The sequence below is a fragment of the Delphinapterus leucas genome, chromosome 8 (genome assembly GCF_059928025.1).
Source record: "Delphinapterus leucas isolate spDelLeu-1000000601 "Yukka" chromosome 8, BTC_Dleu_Yukka2, whole genome shotgun sequence".
Classification (NCBI taxonomy): domain Eukaryota; kingdom Metazoa; phylum Chordata; class Mammalia; order Artiodactyla; family Monodontidae; genus Delphinapterus; species Delphinapterus leucas.
The window spans coordinates 22,250,782-22,273,099 of NC_143136.1; the positions used below are offsets into that span (position 1 = coordinate 22,250,782).

Sequence of the window (22,318 nt, forward strand, 5' to 3'; positions counted from 1 at the left end):
ATGAGACATGTCAAGGGGTGGGAGTGAGAGAATCCAGTGTAATAAACATGGCACATATAGTTAAAACAAACTGAAGCATTATTCAAGAAAAATGGGAGAAGACAGAAAAATTCAAGCATGTTTGTTAATACTTAACACACACTCATTACACTTCTCCGGCTTCCTCAGGACTGAAACCATTCTAGACCTAATAGTATAATCTGATGATTTTGAGGCTGGAATATTAATAAAAACCTGTTTTAAAAGAAGGGAGAGGAATATAAAGGAGGATAATACCGTCATTCTCATCCTTAGTTAGGTTTCCAAATTTCCATTAAAAATACATATGAATAAGTACAAAAAAATGTAGATAAAAGATTAAAATCAAACCCTTGTAAAAATATCCAAGCTAGCACAGCCAGAGGCACAAAACCTATCAAGTGCTACTAAATTAATCAGTCCAATACCTATAAAACTACAAGGAAAACTTACAAAAGTAAGAGTCTCAATAGGTAGACACAGTTGTCAGCATGGGTACCATGGAATCTAGCTCAATACCCTTTTGGTATTTTAAAAAATACATTAACCAGCCAGATTAATAAAGTTAAAAAAAAAAAAAAGAGTCTCATTTTACTGTGAGCTGCTTAAAAACACTGCTACCCCAGTACCTCAGGGCCTTGACCAAAGGAGTGGATTCCAAAGGACTGAAAGATCTTTCTATGTATGATTCCTACATGTTCCTCCACTTCAGGGCACCATTACGTTTCAAAGATAAAAATGAAAGAATAACCAGTAAACCAACAAAGATCATGTCTTAATCACTATATGTTTATTAACAGAACTATCCTGATAAAGATTTTAAAGCCTATTTTCAGCATTCTACTTAAAGTCGCAGGATTCAGACCGGGGAACAATAGCCAACTCGTCCACTTGTTACAAAATGACTTCTTAAGAGACTAATCCTTTTCTAAGAACAAATAGAAAAACTGAATACAGAGCTCATAAAATATCAAGTACTGAGAGGCAAGAGGCAAAGACCCCAGAGATAAAGGAAGCTGGAAGAAATGAATGTGACGATGCTTTTCCCCTCAAGGCATTTTCCAAGTTGCAAGGCAGTAACTAAGAGGTAAATGAGCTAAGCCCCGCATAAGTCAACTCTATGAAGGGAAAAAAACACCATCCAGACCCTCAAAATACCTATATGGTTCTTTCATATTGCGGACCAAAAAACTGATCAAATAGTCAACCTACAAAAGATATGGAAAATTTTATTTGAGACAACCTGAGGAACCCAGGAGACAGTCTCTCAGAAAGATCTGAGAACTGTTCCAAATAGGTAAGGGGGGTGGCCAGTATATACGTGATTTCGATGAAGGGGCACGTGCAATCAATCACACTTCTCGGCAGAAGGTTACTGCTATTCTCGAGGAACAGACATCCTAGTTAATGGTTTTAAGTGCTTTCCTAAGTACGGGAAGATACAAGAAACTGGGTTCACAAAATCTCCTGAAAATATATAACTATCTGAGGGCCAGTTTTGTCAGTTTTCCCAGAGCACAGAGTACCTCACCCTGAATTCCTTTCAGTGACTGCAGTGGCTAAAGACTTGATTCTTGCAAAACTGGATGGTGGGCGACATTCTTTATTTTACGATCCCCTCCCTTTTGGTCTTAATTTCAACCAAAGTTTGGGAGGCATTTTGTGACTAATTTGTCCCATGGTGCTAGGAAAGCTCATTCAGTTCATGCAAGGATTTCATTGATAAGCCACTCGATGTGCTATTACTGGACTAGGCCCTCTTGGCAGTAACCAAAAGCCTCTGGACCACCTGATTTACTCGTCTATTATGGTCCAGGAAATGGCTCCCTCTTATTGCTTCTTCCCATATCTATAGTTACACTATTATAATCACTGATCTTATAGAAAGATGTATTTGGCCAATCATTTCAACTCCCCTAGTCATCGTTATTTTTATCAAACGCTCAGTCACATATTTGGAAGAAACAATAATCTTGTAAAATAGGCAGACTAGAAAGAAAACAGCTAGTACTATCAATAAGGTCCTAAGTATTTAAGCTAAGAACTTCCACTAGGTGCAGCCCAGAATCTCCCCACGTTGTCTGACCAGTCTGCTCTGTACCAATCACTATCTTTAAGGGAAGTGATATATTGGCATTGTACATAAAGTTCACCAAAGATGTCTGCATACACAAGGCAGAGTGGTGGCTCATCGTGACCCCTCACAGGATTGAGAAAGGAATGTTATCTTCTAAGGAGTTACGTGGCTGGCACCAGAGGAAGAAAAATTGAGCCTTATGGTTGAGCAGGTATTTCTGCCAGTGGGGAAGCCTGGTTAACGCATAATGCAGATGCACAATGCACGCTAGAGGGGAAGGAGGAGGCCAAAGAAAAAGTTTCATGTTAAATTTTTCTTGCCTTGCCTTAAAATATGAATTTTTATTTCATCAATATCCAATGCCCAGCATGCAATCAAAAACACCAGCCATACCAGCAGGTAAGACCAGAAAACAATGAAGTCAGTTACACATCTGAAGTACTGAAAAGAAAGCACAGCCAACATTAGACCCAGCAAAAATATCCTTTAAAACTGAAGGCCCAATTAAGGGATTTCAGAAAAACAAGTACTACTAGCTCATCCATTTCCTTATAGTATAACCTTGGGCAAATGTCTTAACTGTCCTCTCTGTCACAATTTTGTGATCTTTACAATAGAGTTGACAGTAGTCACACCCCGCCCAGAGGGAGCTGTGCATATTAATTGATATAATACATGTAAATACAAATAGAAAACCATTTTTATCCTAGGAATATGTCCTTCTAAAAGATGACAACAGGACAATAGCAAAATCGTGACTATGTGAAAACACCCATCACATCACTGAAAATGGAAACAACTTAAATATCCATCATAGTACGCAGATTGCCACACGGCCTTTCAGATGAAGATGTGGATCTATGTTTCTTGATATATAAACACATTTGTAGCTCAGTGCATAGAAAAAAAGGCAAGTTACAGAACAGATTTATAAAAGACATGATCCCATATATGTAGAATTGAAGGTAAATAACTACATATATACATATGCACAGAAGTTTCTAATATGGCCTTCTGTTCATTTTTTGAGTTCTCAAACTTACTTGACAACTCAGAGATGAGCTAGCTCTTTGCATATCGACCAGTTTTAAATATGGGCCTTAATAAATGCATAAGCATATAAATATTAAAAACAGATCTACTGGGCTTCCCTGGTGGCGCAGTGGTTGAGAGTTTGCCTGCCGATGCAGGGGACACGAGTTCGTGTCCCGGTCCGGGAGGATCCCACATGCCGTGGAGCGGCTGAGCCTGCACGTCCGGAGCCTGTGCTCCGCAACGGGAGAGACCCGCGTACCGCCAAAAAAAAAAAAAAAACAGATCTACTGAATTACTAGTATTCAGTTCAGATATTTTCAGACTTACATCTTTATTCTTGGTAACAATGTTGCTAAATAATGACCTGTTGATGACACTATTATTTCTCTTCTGGCTTAAACGAAGACCAAAGAGAGTTCGAACTTCGTTTTCATCCGGACTGTAAGACTGGTCCATCTAAATAAAACAAAGTTAAGTAGTTAAAAGAGTAAAAAATATGTCTACATCCCTCAAAATTTTTCACTTAATTTATGTTCAAGATATTTCATTATAAGCAAGGCTATATGCATTTTTTCTAACTTAGGCAGGTACAAGATCATTTCAGGATGGGTGTAATAGAATGGCCAGGCACCAATATTTTGCTCCAAAATTTTTTATAGGTTTTATAATCTTATAGGGTTTTGTAACTTATACCAAACATTAGAACCAATGATTCCAACAGAGCATTTCTGGTTTCAGTAACTGAAAGCACTATACATATGGTTTTTTCTTAAAAAAAGAAACTAAAACAGATATGCTAACAAATAGGCAGTGGCACAAAAACTAACCTCTAATTTTTTTCTAAGAATCTATTACAAATACTTAATTAAGACTTAGATTAAAAGTTAAAAGAGTAGGCTTCCCTGGTGGCACAGTGGTTAAGAATCCGCCTGCCAATGCAGGGGACAAGGGTTCAAGCCCTAGTCCGGGAAGTTTCCACATGCCGTGGAGCAACGAAGCCCATGCGCCACAACTACTGAGCCTGCGCTCTAGAGCCCGCGAGCCACAACTATGGAAACCCGTGTGCCTAGAGGCCATGCTCTGCAACAAGAAAAGCCAATGCAATGAGAAGCCCACGCACAGCAACAAAGAGTAGCCCCCGCTCGCCGCAACTAGAGAATGCACGCATGCAGCAAGGAAGACCCAACACAGCCAAAACTAAAACAAAACAAAACAAAACAAAAAAAAGTTAGAAGAGAGAGAACAGCATTTGTAGTCTGTGTCTTTGTTATTTGAAAAGGAATATGTCATTCATTGCTTTCTTCCTCTCCCAAATTTTTAACTGAAATGATAGTAAGACATGGGAATAACCTGCATAAGACCACTCTCTCCCTAGACACTTTTCCAAATTTGACAGTATTTCTTTATTTAACCTTTGGATGATCTTTGATTTACAAAGCACTGATATCTGTAACTTATAAGCAAGAGCTCATATTAATTCTGCTTAATCTGCATTTTCCTGAATTCTAAAATGGTCCTTTTCCCTTTATATTATAAAATTTCTAAAACTGAGATGTGCCCGCCTATTAACTGATGTCATAAAAAAACCTCTCAAATAAACAGAATATTGAGGAAGCCCTGGTGTTCTTTTGACACCCTGAAACATGATATTGTCCGGTGCTAAAGAGGTCATGATCAGAGTCAGGCTCAGGATTTGGAAAACATTCTTCATGATGCTACAAGTAACTGCTAATAGCCAGAAGTACTTACTACTCTTAATGACAACAACAACAAAAAACAGTTAAGAGTGAAAATACAGGGGCAGCTAACTGAATGATTAAGTACCTTTTAAAAAAGCTACTTCTGTCAAGTAGCTTTTTAAAAAGTATTACATTTAATGTGGTATTTTTGTTTTCTTTCCTTGAAAAGCTGACATGGAGTCTATGGTGAACCACGTAATTATTGGTTTCTTAAAGTGAAGAATAATAACTTTCAATATATGGAATTTGGATTCCACAAATTTTTTTTTACATTAATACCTTCTGAAAAACAGTATTATGAATTTTAACTTTCAATTCAAATAACTTTTTGCTTTATCCATTTATGATCAGACTATGGGCTAATTTCCCTAATGTATAAGAGCTTGTTAAAATCAGTAAGGAAAAAACTCAACAATCTATTAGAAAGACAGGCAAAGAACACGGGCAGACAGTTCATAAAAGGGAAGTAAAAACACTTAAATGTGAAAAGATGTTCACCCACACACAATGAGAAACTAAAACTGCAATGAGATGCCATTTTCATCTATCTAACTGCTAAGATAAAAATGTTTAAAAACTTGATGCTAGCAAAGGTGTTAGGAAACAGGCACCCTTACACATTCCCATTAAGACATAAAATTGGTTGTACAACCTTAAAATGAGCAGCATCTATCAAAGTCACCAATACAGACAGTCTGCAACCCAGTCCTAATTTTATTCTCAGGACTTTCCCTCTAGCTTATTTCACTGCAGGGTATGTGTAATAGCTAAAGACTGGTGACTGGCTAGATAAGATACACAGATACAGGACAAACGTCCAAGATGATGAAGCAGTGTGCATTTGTGTCAGTGGGGAGAAAAAGAAGAAATGCAAATGCAAATATTTGCTGAATATGTATAGACTACATATTTCAGGAAAGGTGAGCAAGAAATTGAGACTATTACTTTTAAAAAAGGTAACAGAGCGGCAGAAGGGAAGGATGAGGAGACTTCATCAAATAACCTTCAATACCTTTTGAATAGGAAACCACATTAAATATATTATTTTTAAAGAAATGAAAAGTAAGGGCGGGAAAGCTATCTTGATCTTAAACCCAAAAAATTAATAGGAAGAAAAAATTTGCAGGGTTAAGGATAAAAAAACCATAGCAACGAAGGATAAATTAGAAGGGTGCCAGTATAAAGGAAAGATTAAATATGGGGAAAAAGAGACAAAAGAGAAGAGCAAATTACTGTTTCAAACGTGAATTGCACTAACCTGAAGAACACAGTAGTTCCCATTTTTCTTCTTAGAAAGTAATTTCAAAGCTTCATCTTCATATCCCGGGGCAATAATACCATCAGATACCTATATGTGTATTAAATATTAATTTCTATTTTAAAAAATTAGAGAACACCTCTTAAACGATCTAGAGATAATTATCTGTCATAAATAATGCAGTAGCAGTTTCTGGTTTCTGCCTCCACCAGATAATACAAATACTATACTTGGAAAAGGTAAGTCTATGCTAGAATACAACTTTCTACAGCTGATCTTATCTCATTGGCTGTCCTTCTGGTTGTCTGTTTCAATTTTAACCAAGAATATATGAGTGATTCGCTGTAATACACGTATCTTAGGAAGAAAAATGATTTTTTACTCTTCTGTTCACAGGGAGGTTTTGTACTAGAAAGAGCATGTTCTTCTAATTCTGGCTCTGCCAAAACCTGGCTAAATGACCCGAGGCAAGGCAGGCTCCTCAACAGCAAGAAAAGAGGTCAGAGGAAATCAGATTTAACACATTATAAAGATAAGAAAGTCACAGATCACACCCCAAAGCCTCGTGCGTGCTGTAACCTATAACGCAGCACACCAGCTCCACGGCACCTGGGGATGGCAGAGGTGATGGTAAGGATCCCTAAAGCAACTAAATATTGTCAAGTCACAGGCCCTGTTAGCCTTAACTGCTAACTGTTTGTTTTCCTCCGAGGCATGTGATCTCCTTCATCTTCTTCTCTATCTCCCCAGCCCCACCCCCACCTTTCCGGAATGCCTGTTTGGTACTCAATTGATGGGGGTTAGTTTTTTAGAGTAGTTTATAATTCCCCTCACTATACAGTCTCTTTCATTACAGACCTAATGAACGTTTACAGCCAGGTTCACTATTACGTCACCATCCAAGATAGCATCCTCTATTCTTCAGAAACAGTAACTCTGGCATTAAGACAATGACTACTAGAAAATTTTAAAGAATTAAACACATAAAACTTGATCACAACAGCCAAATACAAATATTATAGGTTATGGTTTCAATAAACACTATGAACAAATTAAGCTCTACTTAGTTATGCATGGGACAAGATACAGAATGTCCACTAACCTCTCTAGAGATAATTTTGGCAGTAGGGACATCACAAATATCAGATAATGCAACAAAATCACCAAAGGAGGACATCCTATCAGCCCCTGTAAATAAAAATTAAAACGTAGTATTTATCACAGATTATCCATCCTTATACAGAAAAAGGTAATGTTCAACAAACACCAATGTGATCATATACAATCTAACTTCACTAAGATTTAAACAACAGATTAATAAGTCATTTAACTGAAATAATCAATAAGAAATATTCTTTCATTTTACCTCCTAGAGCAACATTCAGCAAACTTTTTCTGTAAAGGGCCTGATAGTAAATATTTTTTAAGCTTTGCAGCCACGCGACCCTGTTCCACCTCCAAGACTGTGGTTAGCAATCAGCCACCGACAATACTATGTGGCCCTATTCCAACCAGACTACATTTACAAAGCTAGGTGGTGGGCTGGATTTAGCCAATGAGCCACACTTTGCCAACCCCTGTGGTAGAAAGTAAACCATGAGAAAGTGTCTCAATAATCTCCCATTAATTTTACAATAATATTCACAGGTTATTAAGCTCATGCATTAGATACTTGTGAATTATATAAAATATAACTTTAACAAAATTCAGTGTACTTAAATAACCATACAACTTAAATTTAGCAATACAAATACATTCAATAGCCTAATCTGAAACTTCACGCACCAAATTCCAATTGTGCTTCCCTTTATTACATTAAGTACTAAAAGTAACACACACTTTTATAAACAAATTTATTCCAAGGCTCTCATATAGTCATTCTGAAGTATTAATGAAAAACAGATTAAGGTAATTTGAAATCCTATAACGAAACAAAGGATATTACTACTTTAAGATAAAATATTGCTTTTCCTCTCAAAAAAAAAAACAACAACAGAAAAAGCGCTATTATTCTTCTGACCTCTTGCTCTTGCATATGCAGTGGATATGGGTGTGAGCGTTTCGTACATATCATAGACCATGCAGACTTTGGCTTGATCTTCACTGAGTGGAATTCCAACAGCAGCGCCTGGTATAGAAAACCATAAATAAACCACAAATCTCAAGTGACTACTTATTAATTCCTAAATCAGGACATTTTTCTAAACATCTAGTCTAAAACATCTAGTCTATATAACATAATTTCTAGTGCTTGGGCCAAATTAAACAAAAACCTGTTTGGCCAGGTAATTAAATGCCAAAAATATAACTGCAGGGGAGGGTGAGGCGGGGGGAATCTCTTCTCCAGCCTCTGAAAACAGAGCCACTGTCTTGAGTCTGCCAACACTAGGCTTGTATGAAGCTACTTTAATTCACTGCTGACTCTCTGTCCTGCTTGATATCACACACCGCTTATTTCTCTGCCACTCCCATTGTTTTCATATCCAAAAACTATCTGAGAACTAATTATGTGTTGAACTGTCAGTAGGTGACACAAATAACTAAGCTGTAAAGCTGACTTAAACACAGAAGAAAAAAGGTCTCTCATACAATGGCCATAAAAAGTTAAAGTGCCATAAGAACAATTTATGTCTACTCAGTTAACTTTTCAACCATGTGGAAAAATGTTTAGTTTAGTCATACTGCATTAAGCAACATCACTTTTATTTTCTAAAACATGTTTCCACTACAAATACAACTATTATCTGACCTTCCTATCTCATAATAGTGTTACATATTATACATATGTAAAAGACACATGCGCATGGTATTGTTATCAGATTTTATCCAGTTACTACACTGATACTGTTATTAACAAAAGTGGTTTCAGACTTTACAGAATGTCTATATTCGCTTTTGAGTCTTGTCAAACTTCCAAAAATTTTTTAAAAAGTGTATTTTGAACAGTTCCAGAGAATCCCAGAGGGCAGTGCTTTACCTGCCGGGCTGACATGTTTGAAAGAGGCAGCGGCTGGAATGCCTAAAGCTTCTTTGAGTTCCTTCACCAGCTGCCAGGCATTCAAAGCATCACACAAGTTGATAAATCCAGGGGCTCCATTCAAAACTACATATAAAAATATAAATACACATTAACAAGCTAGGTCAATAAGATCAGATATGTGTACATTTCCTAGAAAAATTTTAAAAACACATATATAAGGACTGCACAAATATGTTGCAAATAAAGTATAACGAAGAGGCAAACAGATACACACGAACATACAAGAACTTGCTGAGACTGAATAAAGCACCCGAGTCTGAGCCCATCTCAACAAACACACACACACCACGGAGGTGCATGAACACATACGTGTGCACACACCACTGGTGGACCAAAGCCAGCCAATCCATAAATAAATCAACAAAGAATTCAGGAACAGGAAAAAAGTACGACTAGACTAGTGATCATCAGGGATCCACTTCAGTACAGAAATAAGATCAAACAACTGTGGCAACTTTACTGTACAATTTATAGTATAAAATTTAAATGGTAAGTCCTGTCAGTTTAACAAATAATGTTACAAACTAAAGCAAGAGTTTAGTGGGTGGGAGAGATGGAGGGAAAAACGTGTGTTGGGTTTCTCTTCTTTTACACCAGACTCGGTACACTCAGTCTAAAGTTGAAATGCAGTTAAAAAGGAGACTACAACTTTTTCACTGCCTATGTTCTTAACAGTGGCAGGATTTTTAAAAGCCAAAATCTTGTGAATAAACATTTATAAGAAGTTCAGCGCACACACAAAACTAGTGGGCCACTAATTAAAAACAACTTTATAATTTCATTTCCTTTGTGTTATTTTGGATAGCACGTACTTTTAAAAGCAAAACCTTGCCAAACATCTACTGAGTGCCTACTACAATGTTAAGCACTGTTCTAGGAACTTGGGATACTATCAGTGAATAAAACAGTCCCTCCCAAATTACTGTCATTGACAACCCTTTTAGATAGCCTCATCCAAGAGGGCAGACAGCAGAAGCAAGAAGAACTACACTTCTGCAGCCGGTGGAACGAAAACCACATTCACAGAAAGACAGACAAAATGAAAAGCCAGAGGACTTGTACCAGATGAAGGAACAACACCAAACCCCAGAAAAACAACTAAATGAAGTGGAGATAGGCAACCTTCCAGAAAAAGAATTCAGAATAATGATCGTGAAGATGATCCAGGACCTTGGAAAAATAATGGAGGCAAAGATCGAGAAGACGCAAGAAATGCTTAACAAAGACCTAGAACAATTAAAGAACAAACAAACATAGATGAACAATACAATAACTGAAATGAAAACTACACTAGAAGGAATCAATAGCAGAATAACTGAGGCAGAGAAACGGATAACTGACCTGAAAGACCAAATGGTGGAATTCACTATCACGGAATAAAGAAAGAAGAATGAAAAGAAATGAAGACAGCCAAAGAGACCTCTGGGACAACATTAAACGCAACAAAATTCGCATTATAGGGGTCCCAGAAGGAGAAGAGAGAGAGGAAGGACCCGAGAGAATACCTGAAGAGATTATAGTCGAAAACTCCCCTAACATGGGAAAGGCAATAGCCACCCAAGTCCAGGAAGCGCAGAGAGTCCCAGGCAGGATAAACCCAAGGAGAAACATACCGAGACACATAGTTATCAAATTGATAAAAATTAAAGACAAAGAAAAATTATTGAAAGCAACAGGGAAAAAAGACAAATAACATACAAGGGAACTCCCATAAGGTTAACAGCTGATTTCTCAGCAGAAACTCTACAAGCCAGAAGGCAGTTGCATGATATACTTAAAGTGATGAAAGGGAAGAACCTACAACCAAGAATACTCTACCCAGCAAGGATCTCATTCAGATTCGACGGAGAAATCAAAAGCTTTACAGACACGCAAAAGCTAAGACAATTCAGCACCACCAAACCAGCTCTTCAACAAGTGCTAAAGGAACTTCTCTAAGTGGGAAACACAAAAGTAAAGGACCTATAAAAACAAACCCAAATAATTAAGAAAAAGGTCATAGGAACATACATATCGATAATTACCTTAAATGTGAATGGATTAAATGCTGCAACCAAAAGACACAGGCTCGCTGAATGGATACAAAAACAAGACCCACATATATGCTGTCTACAAGAGACCCACTTCAGACCTAGGGACACATACAGACTGAAAGTGAGGGGATGGAAAAAGATATTCCATGCAAATGGAAATCAAAAGAAAGATGGAGTAGCAACTCTCATATCAGACAAAATAGACTTTAAAATAAAGACTATTACAAGAGACAAAGGACACTACATAATGATCAAGGGATCAATCCAAGAAGAAGATATAACAATTGTAAATATTTATGCATCCAACATAGGAGCACCTCAATACGTAAGACAAATGCTAACAGCCATAAAAAGGGAAATCGACAGTAACACAATAATAGTAGGGGACCTTAACACCCACTTTCACCAATGGACAGATCATCCAAAATGAAAATAAATAAGGAAGCGCAAGCTTTAATGACACATTAAACAAGATGGACTTAATTGATGTTTACAGGACATTCCATCCAAAAACAACAGAATACACTTTCTTCTCAAGTGCACACGGAACATTCTCCAGGATAGATCACATCTTGGGTCACAAATCAAGACTCAGTAAATTTAAGAAAATTGAAATCATATCAAGAATCTTTTCTGAGCATAACGCTATGAGATTAGAAATCAATTACAGGGGGAAAAAACGTAAAAAACACAGACACATGGAGGCTAAACAGTACATTACTAAAGAGCCAAGAGATCACTGAAGAAATCAAAGAGGAAATAAAGAAATACATAGAGACAAATTACAACGAAAACACGAACGATCCAAAACCTATGGGATGCAGCAAAAGCATTTTTAAGAGGGAAGTTTAGAGCAATACAAGCCTACTTCAAGAAACAAGAAAAATCTCAAACAATGTAACCTAACACCTAAAGGAACTAGAGAAAGAAGAACAAATAAAACCCAAAGTTAGAAGGAAAGAAATCATAAAGATCAGAGAAGAAATAAATGAAATAGAAACAAAGAAAACGAGCAAAGATCAATAAAACTAAATGCTGGTTCTTTTTGGGTCTTTTTGCATTTTAAAAAATCTGTATTCTACAAACATACCAGTGAATGCTATAAATAAGGTAATATGACATAAAACAAAAAACGCTGGTTCTTTGAGAAGATAAACAAAATTGATAAACCATTAGCCAGACTCATCAAGAAAAAGAGGGAGAGGACGCAAATCAATAAAATTAGAAATGAAAAAGAAGAAGTGACAACAGACACCACAGAAATACAAAGCATCCTAAGAGACTACCAGAAGCAACTCTATGCCAATAAAATGGACAACCTGGAAGAAATGGACAAATTCTTAGAAAGATATAACCTTCCAAGACTGAGCGAGGAAGAAATAGAAAATATGAACAGACCAATCACAAGTAATGAAATTGAAACTGTGATTAAAACTCTTCCAACAAACAAAAGTCCAAGACCAGATGGCTTCACAGGTGAATTCTATCAAACATTTAGAGAAGAGCTAACACCCATCCTTCTCAAACTCTTCCAAAAAATTGTGGAAGAAGGAACACTCCCAAACTCACCACCATCCATCGTCACCCTGATACCAAAACCAGACAAAGATACTACAGAAAAAGAAAACTACAGAACAAATAACATTGATGAATATAGATGCAAAAATCCTCAGCAAAATACTAGCAAACAGAACCCAAAAACACATTAAAAGGATCATACACCATGATCAAGTGGGATTTATCCCAGGGATGCATTTCTTCAATATAAGCAAATCAATCAATGTGATACACCATATTAACAAATTGAAGAATAAAAACCATATGATCATCTCAACAGATGCAGAAAGAGCTTCTGACAAATTTCAACACCCATTTATGATAGAAACTCTCCAGAAGGTGGGCACAGAGGGAACCTACCTCAACATAATAAAAGCCATATACGACAAACCTACAGCAAACATCATTCTCAATGGTGAAAAACTGAAAGCATTTCCTCTAAGATCAGGAACAAGACAAGGATATCCACTCTCGCCACTATTATTCAACATAGTTTTGGAAGTCCTAGCCACAGCAATCACAAAAGAAAAAGAAATAAAAGGCACACAAATTGGAAAAGAAGAAGTAAAACTGTCACTGTTTCCAGATAACATAAAACTATGTATAGAGAATCCTAAAGATGCCACCAGAAAACTACTAGAGCTCATCAATGAATGTGGTAAAGTGGCAGGATATAAAATTAATGCACAGAAATCTCTTGCATTCCTATACACTAATGATGAAAAATCTGAAAGAGAAATTAAGGAAACACTCCTATTTACCACTGCAACAAAAAGAATAAAATACCTAGGAATAAACCTACCTAGGGAGACAAAAGACCTGTATGCAGAAAACTATAAGACACTGATGAAAGAAATTAAAGATGATACCAACAGATGGAGAGATATACCATGTTCTTGGATTGGAAGAATCAATATTGTGAAAATGACTATACTACCCAAAGAAATCTACAGATTCAATGCAATCCCTACCAAACTACCACTGGCATTTTTTACAGAACTAGAACAAACAAATCTTAAAGTTTGCATGGAGACAAAAAAACCCCAAATAGCCAAAGCATTCTTGAAGGAAAAAAACAGAGCTGGAGGAATCAGACTCCCTGACTTCAGACTATACTACAAAGCTACAGTAATCAAGACAATACGGTACTGGCACAAAAACAGAAATATAGACCAATGGAACAGGAGAGAAAGCCCAGACATAAACCCATGCACCTATGGTCAACTAATCTAAGACAAAGAAGGCAAGGATATATGATGGAGAAAAGACAGTCTCTTCAATAAGTGTTGCTGGGAAAACTGGACAGCTACATGTAAAAGAATGAAATTAGAACACTCCCTAACACCATACACAAAAATAAACTCAAAATGGATTCGAGACCTAAATGTAAGACCAGACACTATTAAACTCTTAGAGGAAAACATAGGAAGAACACTCTTTGACATAAATCACAGCAAGATCTTTTTTGATCCACCTCCTAGAGTAATGGAAATAAAAACACAAATAAACAAATGGGACCTAATGAAACTTCAAAGCTTTTGCACAGCAAAGGAAACCATAAACAAGATGAAAAGACAACCCTCAGAATGGGAGAAAATATTTTCAAACGAATCAATGGACAAAGGATTAATCTCCAAAATATATAAACAGCTCATGCAGCTCAATAATAAAAAACAAACAACCCTATCCAAAAATGGGCAGAAGACCTAAATAGGCATTTCTCCAAAGAAGACATACAGATGGACAAGAAGCACATGAAAAGCTGCTCAACATCACTAATTATTAGAAAAATGCAAATCAAAACTACAATGAGGTATCACCTCACACCAGTTAGAATGCGCAACATCAGAAAATCTACAAACAACAAATGCTGGAGAAGGTGTGGAGAAAAGGGAACCCTCTTGCACTGTTGGTGGGAATGTAAACTGATACAGCCACTATGGAGAACAGTATGGACGTTCCTTAAAAAACTGAAAATTGAATTATCATATGACCCAATAATCCCACTACTGGACATATACCTAAAGAAAACCACAATTCAAAAAGACACATGCACCCCAATGTTCACTGCAGCACTATTTACAATAGTCAGGTCATGGAAGCAACCTAAATGCCCATCGATAGATGAATGGATAAAGAAGATGTGTTACATATATACAATGGAATATTACTCAGCCATAAAAAGGAATGAAATTGGGTCATCTGTAGAGACCTGGATGGATCTAGAGACTGTCATACAGAGTGAAGTAAGTCAGAAAGAGAAAAACAAATATCGTATATTAACGCATGTATGTGGAACCTAGAAAAATGGTACAGATGAACCGGTTTTCAGGACAGAAATATAGACATAGATGTAGAGAACAAATTATGGACACCAAGAGGGAAAAGCGAGCTGCAGGGAATGAATTGGGAGACTGGGATTGACATATATACACTAATATGTATAAAATGGATAACTAATAAGAACCTGCTGTACAAAAAAAATTCAAACATTAATCTGTTTCTCTATACTTCTTCCAAACAATAAAATGCTCTTTGAATTTAAAAAAACAAAAACAAAAAAAACCCAAGTTACTGTCATCATGGAGCTTACGGGTGGAGTTAGAAAGGAAACAAAATGCGCAATAGAATTATACAATAGAAAATATTATTTACCCAAATGAGTTGAAAACTTGTGTCTACACAAAAACATGTACACAAGTGTTTATAACAGCTTTATTCATGAACTGCCAAACAGCATCCTTACATTCTTGATGTCTTCAAAAGGTGAATGAATAAACTGCGGTACAGCCACACACAAGGAAATATTATTCAACAATAAGAGGTAATAAGCTACCAGAAGACACAGGAGGAAACTTAAATGCATATTGCTAAGTTAAAGAATCAGTCTGAAAAGGCTATATACTGTATGTTTCCAACTATATGATACTGGAACACAGCAAACGTATAGAGACAGTGGTTGCCAGGGGTTAGGGGGGTGGAAGGGGAGGAGTTTTTAGGGTGGTAAAACTATTATGTAGGAAAATTTCACAGTGAATACATTATACATTTGCCCAAACCCGTAGAATGTACAACATATTCTGAATCTAAACTATTGATCTTAGTTAATAATAATGAACCAATATTGATTCGTTAATTGTAACAAACGTACCACACTAATGCAAAGTTGTTAACAGGGGAAACTGGGAGAAGGGGGACATATGAGAATTCTTTGTACTTCTGGGAAATGTTTCTGTAAATCTGAAACTGCTCTTTTAGGGTCCAGTGGTTAAGCCTCTGCACTTCCACTGCAGGGGCATGGGTTCAATCCCTGGTTGGAGAACCAAGATCCCACATGCCGTGCGGTGTGGCCAAAAAAAAAGGATTAATTAGAAAAACCCAAACAAACCTGTTCTTTTTAATAAAACTACTTGGAAATAAAGTTCCCTCGAGCAAAAAAAAAAAAAAAAAAAAAAAATTACTGTTCTCATGGAGCTTATGCAAGAGGCATAGAAGAAACAAAATAGGCAATAAACAGTAAACAACAAAAGTAAAATATCCTATAAGACATACAACATGCAAAAATTAAATGAGACATCTTTTATAAAACTCCCCCATCTCCCTTTTTTTATACTTTAATTGTGGTAAGTGGGAGAAAACTTGGCTTCTGAAACATTTCAGTTAGTTAGAATAACCCCTTCAAATTATCAAATTTCCAAAGACACTAACAACTCTTTAGACACAAGAGAAAATGCTATAGAGAAATGTTTAAAGTTGTTTAATTTATTAAACAGTTGAAACAAAACAGAACTCTTCTCGTTTCCAATCACAAGAAAACCAGTCATCAACATCATTCTCTCTCACACACACAACTCTAGGGCTGAGCATACGGGCTTGGGCAGCATTAGGAAAGATTCAAAATATATCTGAGGCAAAGTAGTAATAGAATTTACCGACTGTCAAGAGCAAAGAAGAGAGTATTTTAAATGCTCCTTAAACTTCCTGCAGTGCTTCCCTCTCCTCCCCTCTCTCCGCTGCTAACAGGGAGTAAACAGCACCAATCTACCAATGTGCGCTCTGAGCTTGCCTTCTCAGTGCCTGAAGGAAGCTGTCCGGGCTCCCACCCAGGGCAGCCCCCCACCAACTTCAACCCTCCGAAGTCTTCACACCTACAAGTCTCTCCTCTGCCCACTGGACCCACTCTTCCCTTCCACCAGGGAGTAGGACGTGCTTGCTCATTAAATGGTCCACCTTAACAACAAAACAGAACCAAAAACTGTAAAATCCCTCTCATAACTCTACAAATCCTTAAGCCCTGACTAATTTCTCTGTTCAAAGAATTATCTTTATCATTCTTCTTTCCTAACCTCACATTCCTATTTTGGCCCATTGTAACTGGGCTTCCAGATCCATCATTCCAAGGAAACTGTGTTTGTAACATTCCCAAATCAAATAGCTACTTCTCTCAGCAGCATTCCGACTGGTTGAAACTCTATAGGTTCTCTGATGGTTCTCCACTGCCACGTCAAGGTTTGGTCTTGACCGTCTTCTTCAAAATTCAGCCACCCCATCCTGTCCTACATCTTCAAAACCATCTACACACCAGACACTCAAATCTGTATCTTCAACTTGACTTCTCTCCAGAACCCTGGATTATCTCAATATTTTTTGTTCACAAGTCCCACTGACAGCTCAAACTTCAGGCAACTATAAGAGGTACTATGTAATTTACTTTATCTTCTAAAAAGTGAATCACACCTGATACAACAGAGAGAAAGACACACACATCCAGACACGGCAAACTGCGCCACGTTAACGCTCAGCTTTTACCTGTGATTGGGAGCTTGGGCTTCAGGGTATATAACTGGGCAGGAGTTTGATGAGGGTTCATTCCATACCTCAAGGGCATCTGAGATATTCCTTTACTATATTCTTTCCTGAAGTAATCGGAAATTGCTTCATCATATCGTGCCGTGTGAGTGAAAGCCTAGAATAAGAGTTAAGATTTGTGAAAATAGCCGCAGTATTTCTGAAAGTGAGGTAAAAATGGTTATAAGTAGTATATATCAAACTACAACCCACAGCCCGCACACATGCCTGTGCAGGAAAGACACCAAATAATAATAAATAGCACAAAGAATTATTCCCTTTCCATTTCTCTTTCAATCTTTTGACAGACTACCTCTCTGATAGTTGGTCTTCGCATTTACAACAAAAGGATAGCAGCTCCAAGCAGAACCCTGGAGGGTGATGTAACCTGGTGAGAAGTGAGTACTGTTGGTTTTGCAAGCACTGCACTAGATAAAAGCATGTCCGCACCTTCAAGGCTAACTGGCGTCTTGTCTCCAAAGATGTGTCTTTGCTGTCGGAGCCCTGCATCTCTGAGGACACAGCCGCGTAGTCCTCTGGTTCACACACTACTGTCACTCGAGTGTGGTTTTTGGCTGCCGCTCTCAGCAGGGTTACTCCCCCTTTGAAGAACAAAAGACGATTTGCATTTTCCTATCAGTTTCACCTCTTTCAAATCAAGTCACTGTACGCATACGTACTTTCTACTATAATTCTTGCCTTAAAAATAAGAGAAAAATAAGCCAGATGAATCTCTAAACAGAGAAAGAGCTCAGAAAATATCGATGAATCGGTCATCCCAGAACACAATCTGGGGGCAGCGACTGTTTGCTAGGCCCTCAATAGGGAACGTCCAAGAGTCATCTTGTTTACAGTGTAAAGAAGTGTCTCCTCCAGCAGTCTTCAAATATGGTTTTTCTGACTTACCAATATCAATTTGCTCAACCGCCACTTCAACAGTTACAGCCGGAGAAGCCACCGTCTTTGCAAAGGGATACAGATTACAAACAACAACTCTAAAAACAAAGAGGAATTCAGCTGTCACTAAAAACTCAAACTTCCGTGGTTTACACACCTCAGTCAGTAGCTGTTAACATGACCAAACCCCTTAAGGCCTAAAATATCAACTGTGAGCCTGACGTTTTAAAGTTCTAAAGTTACTTTGAAACATCAGGACCTCCCACATTTGCAAGAGCAGAGGTATACAGGAGGGGCTGTAGTCAGCAAATGCTCTCAATACACATTATTCCCTCCAAATCATATTGCAATGTTGCTGCTTGGGTCACCTTAGCTACCCACTGTCCTATCGAGCCATCAAAATTTAAAAACAAAATTTTAACTGAAATAAAATACAAAGCTACCGATAATATCCTCAATTTGGAATGTGATCACCATTATCTACGACATTGGATTTTACACTCTATTTCCAGTGGATTGTGTAAAATGATGAAAAATGATAGGTCATTCTAAAGGGGAAATATTTGTTTTGTCTTCAGAAAGGTCATACACAATAATGGTAAAAGGACAAAAGAGTAATTTAAAGGACAGACCTGATCTAAAATTCACCACCAGTGAAACAGAGATCCACCCCTAGGGCTGCAATGTGAGGAGATATGTGGGCAGGTTCCCCAGTGAAATAAGCACAACTGGTAAAAACTAACAAAAAAAGAAAAACAGAAGGGGGGGTGGTGGGCAACACTTCCCAATGCCTGATACTGAAACCAGACAAAATGTCACACACACACAAAAAAACAACCAGAACAGTATCTTATGAATACGGACCAAAAAGTCCTTAACATACTACCAAATTGAATCCAGTAAAATATAAAAAGAAGTACACACTACAGCAAAGTATGGTTTATCCCACGACTGTAAGGTTGGTTTAATATCTAAAAGTCAATTATTGTAATAGCTATGTCAATAAAATAAAGGACAAAAACCACCTGATTGTCTCAATAGATGCACGGAAAGCATCTGATAAAACTAAACTCATTCATGATGAAAACAGTCAAAAATTAAGAATAGAACTTGCTCAACACGATACAGGATATTTAAAAAAAACAACCCACAGCTAACATCATACTTCAAGGCGAAAGACTGAAAGGTCTCCCCTAAGATCTGGAACAAGACAAGGATGTCCACTCTCACCACTTCTACTCAACCCTGTACTGGAGGTTCTAGCCTGGTCAATTAGCAAAGAAAATGAAATAAAAGGCACCAAGATTGGAAAAAAGTGATGCTATCTCTATTAGCAGGTGACATGATCTTGTATCTAGAAAATCCTAAGGAATTCACACAGAAAAATCATTAGCACTAATCAGTAAATAAGTTCAGCAGGGTTGTAGGATATAATCAATTGAACTTATACACACTAGTGAGGAACAATCCAAAAGTAAAATTAAGAAAACAGTTCTACGTACAATAGCATCAAAAACAAACAAATTTATGAATAAATTTAAGAAAAGAATATGACTTGTATCTTAAAAAGTACAAAACAATGTTGAAAGAAATTTTAAAAAATCTTTAGAAAGAGATGCCATGTTTATGGACTGGAAGACTTAATATTGTTAGGATGGCAATATTCCCCAAATTGATCTACAGATTCAAGATAATTCCTACAAAAATTCCAACGCCCCTTTTTGCAGAAATGGGCAAGCTGACCCTAAAATTCATATGGAAATGCAAGGTACCCTGAATACCCAAAACAATCTTGAAAAAGAAGAACAAAGCTGAAAGACTCACACTTATCACTTTCACAATTTACCGCAAAGATAATGGCGTGGTGCTGGCATAAAGGAGGTATAGATCAAGTGTACCAAGATCACTCAATGGGGAAAGAATAGTCTCTCCCACAAATGATGCTGAGACAACTGGATAGCCACATACTAAATAAAGCTGGACCACTACCTCACACCCACATATAAAAAAAGTAGCTTAAAAGGAATCAAAGACCTAAGCATAAAAGCTAAAACTAAAAAACTCTTAAAAGAAAACATAGGCATAAATCTTCATTATTCTGAATTATGAAATGGTTTCTTAGAAATAACACCAAAGGCACAGGCAACAAAAGAAAAAATATAGGTAAGTTGGATATTACCAAAATTTAAAACTTTTATGATGCTCAAAGGATACTATTAAGAAAATGAAAACAATCCACAGAATGGGATAAAATGAATTCTTACAACTCAATAATAAAAAATAAGTGACTCAATTAAAATGGGCATCTGAACAGACATTTCTCCAAAGGTATACAAATGGCTTATGCTCATGAAAAGATGCTCAACCTCATTAGGAAATGCAAATCATAATCACAATGAGATACCACATCATAGGATGGTTAGAATCAAAAATATCAATAACGAATGTTGCTGAGTATGTAGAAGTGAGAACTTTTGTACACTGCCGGTGGGAACGTAAACTGATGAAGCACTTTGGAAAATAATCTGGCAGCTCCTCAAAAGTTTAAACAGTTACCAGATGACCAAGAAATTCCACTCCCAGGTATATACCCAAGAGAAATGAAAATATATGTGCACACAAAAATTTGTACATGAATGTCCATAGCTGCATTATTCATAACATCCGAAAGTGCAAACAATCCAAATATCCATCAACTGATGAACTGATAAATGGGAGTATATCCATACAATAAATTACTTTTCAGCAATAAAAAAGTGAATTGATATATGCTGTAACATGGATGAACCTTGAAAACATGCTAAGAAGCTAGTCACAGAGGACCATATATTATACAATTACACTGACATGCAATGTTCGTGTAAATCCAGAATAGAAAATACACTGGTGGTTGCCTACGTCGTTGGAGGAAATGAAGAATGAAAGTTAATGGGTAGAGTTTTTTTGGGGGGGAGGGTCAGGGTGGGAGGTGGGGTGATGAATATATTCTAACATTAACTGTGGTAATAATTGTACAACTCTAAATATACTAAATTACTAAACTACTGAATTATCTACTTTAAACTGGGGAATTGTATGGTACATGAATTAAGCTGAATAAAGCCGTTATACATATGTATTAAAAAGAAAGACTGAATATCATTATGCAAATAACTAAGTTACTTATATATATGACAATTTAGATCACAACTTCCTAAAAAAGCAAAGGTTGTTTAAGCATAATTATGTATTTTAGTAATATAAATTTGGCAAAATCAAAATGCTTATTTACCCACATACAATGTCACAAATGTCCTCAATAAATGTTTATAGTAAGTGATCAGGAAACTAAACCTAATGCTAACCTTGATCTTTAAAAAGAGACACCAGATTTGGCTTCTTTGTCTTTGATCCCTAATGTATTAAAAGTTCAACTTTGAATTTTTACCTTATAAGACTGAAATCAAGTCTGGCCATGTCAGCACTATCTTCTGGGATATTACGAGCCAAGATGCCTAATTTAACAAAGTTAGAGTATTAGGTTCAAAAAACAAGTCAGAATAAGGTACTTCTTTCCAACACAATCCCATCAATCAAGTTAAAGCCCCTAGCATTGCCTAATTAAGAATACCAGACAGTACAAATCTCAGATTAGTGGGTATACTTAAAAACGGTTTGCATCAGTTCCTGATTCCCTTTCTCTTGAGCAACAAAACATAAAAGGAATTTTCATATAACTGTTGTCAGTTCCATCACTCCATGTACTTCCATAAATACTGAAGCATTTTGAAAGAATTCCTTTGAAAGTCAGTTACACTGTGATGCTTTATTCTAAGT

The 22,318-nt window shown here is 36.8% G+C and overlaps 1 protein-coding gene across 2 annotated transcripts in view; it reads right to left on the minus strand.

Annotated features, from left to right (window-relative positions):
• The window catches only part of ATIC (5-aminoimidazole-4-carboxamide ribonucleotide formyltransferase/IMP cyclohydrolase), a 30,487-nt gene that overhangs the window by 5,875 nt on the left and 2,294 nt on the right, over positions 1-22,318 (minus strand). For both annotated transcript variants that reach the window (XM_022567619.3, XM_022567618.3), the window contains exons 4-12: positions 21,930-21,996; positions 18,512-18,600; positions 18,056-18,207; positions 17,567-17,723; positions 9,105-9,230; positions 8,148-8,255; positions 7,230-7,315; positions 6,128-6,217; positions 3,458-3,586 (exon numbers count right to left, since the gene is read on the minus strand). In XM_022567619.3, coding sequence (XP_022423327.1) covers positions 3,458-3,586; positions 6,128-6,217; positions 7,230-7,315; positions 8,148-8,255; positions 9,105-9,230; positions 17,567-17,723; positions 18,056-18,207; positions 18,512-18,600; positions 21,930-21,996 — 1,004 coding nt within the window. The remainder of the gene's footprint in view (positions 1-3,457; positions 3,587-6,127; positions 6,218-7,229; positions 7,316-8,147; positions 8,256-9,104; positions 9,231-17,566; positions 17,724-18,055; positions 18,208-18,511; positions 18,601-21,929; positions 21,997-22,318) is intronic.